The following is a 10,315-nucleotide window of genomic DNA, read 5'->3' as shown; positions in this document are numbered from 1 at the left end:
ATTATATGATTGAAACAAAACTTCATGTGTGAAACATTCGATTTCAATTTAGTCTTAAAACATTCCAAAGAAATATTTAAATTACCATCATTGATAAATGTTCCATTTCTTGCATTGTTTTCTAATCTAGAAATATGTGATAGATGATATGCATTAATCCATTCTCATTCTTAAAAACACTTCTTTTTTCTTTTATTAATTACAAACAAACAATGATATACATAACATATATATATCAGTTACAAGAAATACAATAGATAATTTGATTATTTTGAATAAAGGTTACATAAAGCGATGAGAAAAAAATACACGTATGCTGGAATTCATTTTAACTTATAGCGACAAAATATAACTTTTACTTATGTCCTAATATTTACAACAAAATTAACATAAATATTTGACGATTACAGTATATGTTCATACAAATATAAGAATTTGTAAGTTAAACTTGACATTTAAAATTGAAAGAATTTACCCTGAGATTGTTTTATTTATTGAATAAAGAGGGATGAATCGTAGTCTAGGGTGAAAATATATCATTATGGAAAAGTTTATTTATATTTTAAAGTCTAAAGTGAGAAAGATCAATTTCCGAGGAAAATTTTAAAATTTCGTCGTATCCACTATAAAAGACTCGTTCCTGTAGGTATATGAAGACCCGTTTTCCTCGTATTTTTTGGCCTGCCTGGAAAAAAAGAAAGGCAATGTAAACAAAATTTACTAGACAATATGCGGCAGTAACATCTTTTTTTTAAATATTGTAAAATCACTTATTTCATGGAGTCAATTTTCTTGGTTTGAGAGAAAAAATATTGGTTGGTAGGGATTTAATTTCGTTTATGAAGAAGTGTTGATTTTTTTAAAAATGTTTGAAAGTTTACATTTCATTGGAGGACGGGAATTCGTAGGTCTCTTCATATCACCCTCCCCTCTCCCTAGAAATAAGTGATTTCACATGATTTAATTTCTGTAATATGGATGATTGAATATATACTTTGGTGGAGGAAAATCTTTGCCATCTTGGATGGTTTCTGGTAGATTGGCGCCTAGTGTTTCCGGTAAAATAAGAGAGAGCAGCCCAGCTAGTATGGAAGCTCCTCCAAACACAACTAACGGAAGTGCTTGTCCGAAATGGCCATCAACTATCAAACTCTAAATACAAATAACCTTCATATAATAAGAGGAAATAATATTTCATTGTCCAAGAACCGCGGTTTTTGCATCATCTATCTATTTGAATCTTGACCAGAAAATTGAATTTTGGGCGATAAACATCGCCTTTCATATATACAATAGATTCATATAAATATTTACGACTAATTATCACATTCCGTTATCAAAACGTACTCGTATCTTGCATAAGGATGGGATATAATTGTTAAATTTTTCCAACTGAAATAGGAAATTTTGATAATGTTAACTATGTGTATATCTTTCCGTTATCTTTTTGGACTTGATTTGTTAAATAGCAAAGGTTATAGTCTTCACTTTCATTAATGTCTCATCTGTAATCGATAATAAGACTTACGAGATCTGCTACATAGGGGGACACCATCCCTCCAATACGCGCACAGGACGAGCTGGCGCCCATGGCGACGTTACGGACTACGGTGGGATAGAGTTCCGCTGACCACACGTAAATGACGGCAAACGCTGCAGCGGCCCCAATCTTACCAATCATCGCCAGAATCACTGTAGTATACATCTGATGGCCTGAAATTGGATAAATATCAAGCTATCCAGATGTAAATTGGCGTATTAGAATGAAATATAGAAACAACGAACAGTAACCAAGCTCGAAAGTCCATATAAACAGTACATATTTGGAGCAAAGCAAACATGGCCCTCTAAAAACATGAGAATTAACTGGGAGCAAGTGCCATAGAGGAGTAAGCATTCCTTGACGATCGGTCACACCCGTCGTGTGCTCTTTGCTATGATCGGGAAAACAAAAAAAATCATATACATAATTTACTTTGCAAAATTGGTCTTCAAACAATCTATTGGAATTCCCTTGGGTACTAACTGTGCCCTGTTATTAACAGATCTGTTTTCTTTATGAAACGTAATTTATTCAAAAACTTCTATATGGAGAGAAAAAGTCATTGCCGTTGTTTTCAATTCGACATTTATATATATCGACGACGTTTTATCAATTAAGGATATTTATTTTCATTCTTACGTTGATTCGATATAGGCCACTAAACTCGAAATAAAAGACACAATGGGGTCTGACATATCTTGTTTCATATTTGGGTGTTTTACTAAGGAAAGACTTTGATGGTAAACTAGCAATTAAACATTATGATAAACGTGATAACTTCAACTTTTATATTTCATCAACTTCCCTTATTTATGTAGCAGTATTTCAATATCACCTGCATATGGGGTTATTGAGTCCAAGAAATTTCTAAAACGAAATAGGCTACTAAGAGATAGGTTGATGATTTAAGGACATCAGCAATCTCGATCGTCATTTAAACATCTGATAAATTCTGTGATCGATACAATGATATTGCATGTTAGCAAATACAATATCATTAGGTCGAAAGTTGACTGACATCTTTTATACAAATTGTTAGGCCATTATTTTCACAGTGAATTGTCTACGTTGTTCCCCGTTTACCCTATCGCGACACGGATGTGACCAGTTCACAGAGGATGCTCACTCCTCCATGGCGCTTATCCCATCTCTGTTTCAAGAGGTCCGTGTTTGCTTTGCTCACAATTTGTATTGTTTATTGGACTTTTGAGCATGATTACTTCGTTAAACTTTACAATTCATATGAAGTAATTTGTATATAGTGCAATATAGCAAGTTCTCTTGCGAGGAGGCCTTAATTATACCCATTTAAAACCTTACCTTCCTATCTTCAAATTTGTTCTTTTAAATTTGAACAAATTTATGACCATTTTAAAGTATACTTTACAATACACTAGCACTGCAATGTGAAAGTAATCAGTTTGCAATAAAATTCTAATATATCCGTAACTTCAAAAGATTAAGATGGTAAACTTACTTTTCCCAATGTATAAAACTGTAAAAATGGTTGAAATACAAGCAAGCCCTCCAAGCACCATACACGCGCAATGCAGTTTCTTTCTTCCAATACGATCCAATAACACTAAACAAAGAGTATAAGCTGGGAATTCTACCAGACCTGTCAGGAAAAAGTTCAAATAAAAGTCGCCAGCCAGGTTCCCGGAATTTAGGGACAGTCCGTAGTATACCATACTTACAACACACCTGAGGAAAAGAATTAAGAGTCAGTGATATGGGACATGCAATGTGTACATCAATTGCAATTCGCGTACTTATCAGTCCTGCTTAAATTTCATTTGAAGTTCATTTTCTTACTGAAAGTCGATAAGAAATGAAAATGAGATTTTTCAAATAGTTAGATAATTACCAATTCAAGAAAATTATTATAGTTCGGACAAACAGCACCCTCGACGTAAACAAGTGCCATAGCTGGCCTGTCGCTGTTTCGTCGCATTCCAGCGAATCCAGTTGCTTATCTGTAACTTCTACCTTATTTCGTTTGGCTATTTTGCGAATAATGACTTTAGCCTCCTCGTATTTTCCACGGTTAATCAACCATCGAGGAGATTCTGGCAATAACCTTTGATAGAATGTCAAGAAAAGAAGAAAAAAAAACAATGAAGTTTTTCCATACATGTATAGGTATACGATGGATGATTTTCTATCATACCCTAGAAGGAATACTGTATACAGGGAATTTTTCGCCCCTTTCGCCCTCGTTGCAATAGGGTGAATTTAAAACGGGGTAAATTCAAAGTAAACAACAAATCTTATATACACAACTGTGTTTGGGCGAATTTAAAACACAGCAAAAGTGTTTTCAAGGAAAGGGAAAAAATTACAAGGGGCGAAATAATACCATATACAGTATCACATCTTCACAGAATTTTACATGATAACTAGCGATTCATCAATAATGTAATGTAATAATTAGTATCCTTATTAAGAATATGAAAGAATCTGTTACGAGGTATATTAAATGCTATATAGCCCTCCCACTAAACTTCAAACCGATCATTGTTTGAATTCAAAAGGAAGGTTTACTATGTGTAATAAATACTATATAGTAACATTCCCCAATGGGGAAAATTTAACTTTATATGAAGTAATTCTTTCTGGGGATGTTCTAGTATAGGACAAGGTTATTATATGGCAACGATACTTTGCTGATATTTCAAATCATGTATTTACAAGGAATTAATCGTGGAGTCTGAAATTAACTGGTAGCATTCGTGCAACGATTTCAGATGATACATTTACGGCATGCATCTAGTCAGGCTATATACTAGTTTACATGTACGATACATTTACCAATACAACTTCGAAAATTAAATATTAAGTATATGACTTATTTCGACAAAACACACGCCCACTCACCACCAATAACTCAACAGAAGTGCGGAGGGAACAGACACTGCTATTTCATTGTACTTCCAGTCCCTAATAAGATAGCCAATAAGACATAGAATAACCAGTCCTATGGCGAAGAAGTATTCGATGACAACCCCAGCCCACAGCCGCTTTGAGGGACCAACGATCTCAACGCCTGTATTGCAGAAAAACAAATTGAAATTGATGAGAGAGGATAAAGAATGGTATTGTCATCTACTATGACTGAAATTGCCATCAAAATTTCTTTTCTTAATGGCTAAACATACCTTTGTCTTGGTATATTGAATAAACTTATTTTTGAAATCATATTCTAATGAATAAGATAATTTAAGAAAAAACTCACCTAAAACAAAGGCTGACATGAAAGTCCCCGCGCAGGAAAATCCAACGATGAATCGTAAAACACAAAAGAGATAGAAGTTAGCCGCCCACGACACGGCTAGACTGGACGCCAGCAGCACTAGTATGGATAAAATCAGTGTCTTCTTTCTTCCAATCCTCGTAAATATTAGGAAAGTGAATACAATTTTAAAAAAAATCACTCCTTGGGGAATCATTAAAAAAGAAAGAAGAAGCTAAACACGTTTAGCGTTTATACTGCATACTAAGTAGGTTTTTATATTACGTGGTGAGCTCATTTTATTTTTTACATTTAAAAAAACAGAAGTGAACAATATAACGTACTTGTCTGCAAGTGCGCCTAGACCCAAAGCTCCGAAAAACACACCAGCAAAGAAAACCATTTTGGCGTTGGATGCCCATAGTTGCTTGTCACAAATCAAATCTTGCTGTATAAAAAGTATCATTCAATTACAACGATAAACTGTGAAAAATATCATCAGTGTAAGTCAGAATAGAAAATGTAATCTTTAAGCTAAAAATATTAGTAATATATCTAGAAAAAGTCAGTAAAATTAACCAAACAAATGCAGCAATATACCCTTATCACCTGCATATGGGGTGTATATCTCTCAGTTGATTCGATTCGCAAGAGCATGCTCTACGCATGAACAATTTTTAAAACGAGGCAAGTTATTGACAAAAACAAGTTGATGAAACAAGAATATCAACAGCCTCGTTTGAAGTCATCATTTCGTAAGTTCTATGGTCGATACAATGACCTTGTCAGCAAATACACTCTCTCATAAAGTCATACATGTATGCTGACTGACCTTTTTCATACTAATTGTAAGGCCATTATTTACACACTGAATTGTCGACGGACTTTTTCCCGTTATTTACCGATCATGACAAGGAGCACACGGCGGGTGTGACCGGTCGGCAGGGGATGCTCACTCCTCCTTGGCACCCGATCCCACCCTTGTTTTTGGAGGTCCGTGTTTGCTCTGCTCCCGATTTGTATTGTTTCAATGGACTTTGAGCTTGAATACTGTTAGTTATCTCCATATTTCATCCACACGTTTTTCATTCGATTGTCTTATAAAAGAAGCAAGTTTATACAAGAAGTTTCGTACCAGTATAGTTTTTATGCTACTACACATTATTCACTTCAAGAAAGCGATTATAAAATCGATTCATTAACTTATTTCATAGATGAATTATTAAATAAAAATGTACATGTACTATACAAATAAACTTTATATTCAGTACATGTAAATTAATACATTCTAGCGTTTATAATGAAGTAATCATATGCCCGTATTACTTTAAGAGAATTAGAAATACATATATCCTGTGTGTAGTAAGTTGCAATAATTTAGCAAGTACCCCAAGTAGGTCAAGCAAACAGAACTTTATTAAGTCACCACAACTTTAAGCAATATTATTAAAAGCCACCTATTCTGTAAGTAGACAACTGTAATTGAAAGATCTACCGTATAAAACATACAGAACTAGAAGTATATGTACATGCATGTCACCCCATATAAACTCTATATAAAGTACGTTTTATAAAAGTATACCACTTTAAAGAAAGTAATTATGAAAATTACATCTTCCTTTTCATATCATTATACTCGAGTTAACGTAGAAAATGGTTGAAATGTACATGAAAGTGAATATTTGCAAATGAGTTAATGTGTACATAAACATGCCTTGGAAATACAATGCTATTATTCTAAGCTACTGTGAAGTTAAACAACTGTTAAGCAAAGCTATACTGTAAGTAAAGCTGTCGTAAAATAAATCTATTTTACAGTTAAGCTATTGTAAAGCAAATCTAGAGTAAAGAAATGCACTCTTACGACAAGAACAACACTATAAGTGATTTTACTTATAAAAACTTAACTTCTGTTTAAAGTAAGTTTTTAAGGTAAAGCACCCAACATAAGTGTTCTTTACAGATAGTAAGTCACTATTCAATCTCTATAGGCATCTTTTAGTGAGCCAGTTATATTAAATAGCGTTTTGTATACTACTTGTATTTGAAAACTAATTTCAGTTATCTATTATATTGCAGATTGAGCATTATATGCTTAGTAAAAGTTATATAAAATTAGTAAAGTTAAATTCGTACCTCAGACGCAAACGTGCTATCATAAACTGTTTTGTCGTAAACCCACGAGCTGCAACTTTGTTCGATGCCTGTAGTCACATTGTCTAAAACAGGGATGGAGAAAATCTTGCATTTTTTGTTCACCACATCATTGTCAGCATTGAGCTCGGTAGGTATGTAAGCCTTTATCAAATCGTCATGTGCTGTGCCTTGGCTGAGGTAAGTATCATTCGGATAATTTGGTAATTTGCATCTGTAAGAGTGTGAGAAGGGCTTAATTAATGTACTGTTAATTAACACATCATCATCATCATCAAGTCATGTACCTAGAAGGCATTTAAATAAATAGGTGAAATTTTAATTTTAATTTCTAATTTTACCACCTTTTTGTGCACTTTTAAATGCTTTGCTTGAGGAATAATTGTCGATACATCTACTTTAATTTGAAAACAGATGCCTAAGATTTGATCACAGATCAATAAATAAGAATATGATTCTATTCTCATTCTACATCACATTTGTTAAAAAAAAAATGACATAATTTCAGTCAGATTTCACCTTGGTTGTAAATATCTGTATGTAAAACGAATATTTTTATTCTTTTGTGATCTGTACTTTTCAAGATTCATTCTGAATGCATGTTTTGATAATAATGATGTATTATATGTGGACTATACATACATATATTTACATAATTTAAAAGTTTCTGCTCGTTTCTTTTAAAAGAAAAATATGCACGATTTAAAGAGCCAAACAAATATCGTATTTTCTTTTGAATACTTACGAGATTTCATCTTGTAACTTTATCCCATTCCTAATTAAGTATCTCCAAGTTTTAAAAGGTAAAGTGCTGTATAGCTAAACGTAAACTTAAGTAAATACTTGTCTGAAGGGTTCAATGTCATCTTGATTTACGCCACAACCTTCTGATCTTGGAAATTTAATTTCAAAACCACAGTGCTCCATCACCCAGTATTTCGTATCTTCAAACTCTGAGCCTTATGAATTATTACTTTTAGAACATTATATCCCATATTCTTTTACTGGTTCACTTTTGTCATATTTACGAACATACATGTATATTTATAAATATGTATTAAATATGTATTTAGCTAAAGGACAGTTTACCACTGTCAGGAATGAATTATTGGCCAGATTTGACCCATTTTTCTCATTTTATACTGAAACTGACGATTTAAGCTTTTGCAAAGAAAAGATCCAAAATGAAAAGCAGGTGTGCAGTCCAGTTTAATAGTTTATTCCTTCTCCTGTTTCAAAATGTCCGTGTTTGCCATCACTAAATCATTTGATATAGAATTATGATAAGTTAAAGCTATTTTCTTTTCAAAATAAAGTTATTTTAATGGAAAAAGGGGGTCGTGATCTTAATTTATCGAAACTGTATTTGTCAAATGTACATGTCAAAATTATTATTTTTACAAATTCCAATGTTATCGAATCGGTAATGAAAGAGTTGCAATAGGTTAAGATTCAGATATTAGAACGCTACATTTTATGGATATCAGTGCGTTCTGATAATGTTTCTTAACATAGTCATCATTATTTTTAAAAAATTTTTAGTTTATTCCCATTTATCAGTTTTTGATAAATAAAACACGCATCATTTCTTCTGTGGAACAATACACCATGAGCAAGTAGTGCAATAGATAAAATTTGCAATTGGCAATAGGATATGCATTGAACTTAGAATTTATTAGAGCAAAACAATGAGCACTCCTCTCACAGTCTTGCCTGGAGCAAGACATGTTTGTTTTCATTCTTCTGTACATGCATGTGGCATTCACATTAAAGACATTTAATCGTTGCAACAGTTAGCTCTATATCCAATTCTAAAAGGGATTAGAACTGCATATAAAAAATCAAAAGTCTAATGTGATGCCCACCGATTACAAATTCAGATATATATCATCACAAAGTGGCTATCGGTGTCTCTCTTAAAAGATTTTCCGACTGAAAAGTTACATACAATAAACACAGGTTGAATTTTTGCTCCCATGAGGCATGATTAATATTTAAAGTGAATAGCCCCTTGTTCACAAGTTAAGCAAATGATTTTCTCTTTTGAAAAGTTTTCAATTAAAATTAAATCATCATCCATTATTTCAATGCGAATTTTCTAAACCATGCATCTCAGAGAGACGTTTGATGAAAAAAGTGATTGTGGTTGAAGAGCAAATACCGTGTTTCAAATGAATCATTTCATATCAAGAATTTTATATTTTATCTATTTCTCCGAGATATACGGGGAGGAAAACTTCAATAAATATGAAAATTAGTAAAAAAAAAATATACATTTAATCAGTAATTGTCTTCATATAATATTGATCAAATTAACAACGTCAAATCAACACTAATTAATCCCTTAAGAGAAAGCGAAAAATGTAAACAAATACCAGAAATGTTTCACCTGTGTTTTGGAATTCCCAGAAGAAACACAGAATTGACCATATGAAAAGCGGCAATAATGGAAGGGAGGCACACAAGGAAATACACATATTTCTGGTAGGGACCAAATTCCCCGAGGACACCGAGAAGTTCGTCAAAGTGCATCTTTACTTTTACACAAGCGACCGTGCAATGATCAACATTGAGCCAAGAGCGTAGGTACATTTAAATTTGTCGAACGAGACAGGGGCTCAATTGTTGACAGCATGGAAATGTACATGTAGCATGTGTGACTAAACATTATATTTTACAGAGAAATTTTAGTTGATATGAAGAAAAAATTAAGATACTTTTGTTTGTCTTTAGTATGTTATTTTTTTTTTGTAGTATTAAATTACAATAAACTGTGCTTGTGCTCGCATTATATAAGATCTTTTAAATGACGTAATCTGACCTAATTTAAATATCAATGAATTTGAGATCCTTAATTCTGGGAGGGAGGGGGTAGGGGTTTTTTGCAAACAAAAGACTATATAGAAGAAAAATTTTCAGATTTTTTTTTTTTAAAGTAAAAAGCTACAATATGTAAGTTTAACAATAGATGGAAAGTATATTATAAGTTACATTTATCTTAAGATTATAGCATGGTTAAAAATTGATTTGTTTTTTTACTACGATAACGAATGAATGTATATTCAATACACTTCTATCATGACCGCTCACGGTAGCTCAGTCGGTAGAGCGCTCGCTACGTGATCGGGAAGTCGTGAGTTCGAATCTCGGCCGTGACTGACCTAAGTCGATGAAAAATGAGTAGCAACTGTTCCTTCGCCATGCGCTCGGCACTTTGAAGTGAAAGTTGCGGGTCCTTCGGATGAGACCTTATAAACCGAGGCCCCGTGTCACGGCAGGCGTTGGCACGATATTTAAAGATCCCTCACTACTCAATGGCAGTAAGTGCCGTGTAAAGGTCAAAATTTGAAGCCCTTCACCCGTTCATGGTGACGTCTCTATATGGG

At 33.3% G+C, this 10,315-nt stretch overlaps 1 protein-coding gene across 1 annotated transcript; it reads right to left on the bottom strand.

Annotated features, from left to right (window-relative positions):
• Positions 1-405: 405 nt before the first annotated feature.
• On the bottom strand, positions 406-9,461 carry LOC133201683 (organic cation transporter protein-like). Its single transcript, XM_061337472.1, has 10 exons — positions 9,319-9,461; positions 6,912-7,143; positions 5,120-5,223; positions 4,779-4,933; positions 4,421-4,589; positions 3,411-3,623; positions 3,021-3,247; positions 1,529-1,713; positions 995-1,152; positions 406-685 (listed from the first exon to the last, which is right to left on the bottom strand). Exons 1-10 carry the CDS (start codon positions 9,459-9,461, stop codon positions 604-606), a joined length of 1,668 nt encoding a protein of 555 aa, XP_061193456.1. The 3' UTR covers positions 406-603.
• Positions 9,462-10,315: the final 854 nt, after the last annotated feature.

The sequence above is a fragment of the Saccostrea echinata genome, unplaced genomic scaffold, assembly GCF_033153115.1.
Source record: "Saccostrea echinata isolate AGI-Se365-2 ecotype Australia unplaced genomic scaffold, CSIRO_AGI_Sech_v1 ptg000045l, whole genome shotgun sequence".
Lineage (NCBI taxonomy): Eukaryota > Metazoa > Mollusca > Bivalvia > Ostreida > Ostreidae > Saccostrea > Saccostrea echinata.
Note: the sequence above shows the minus strand (reverse complement) of the source record. Positions and strands in the feature narration are given on the sequence as shown.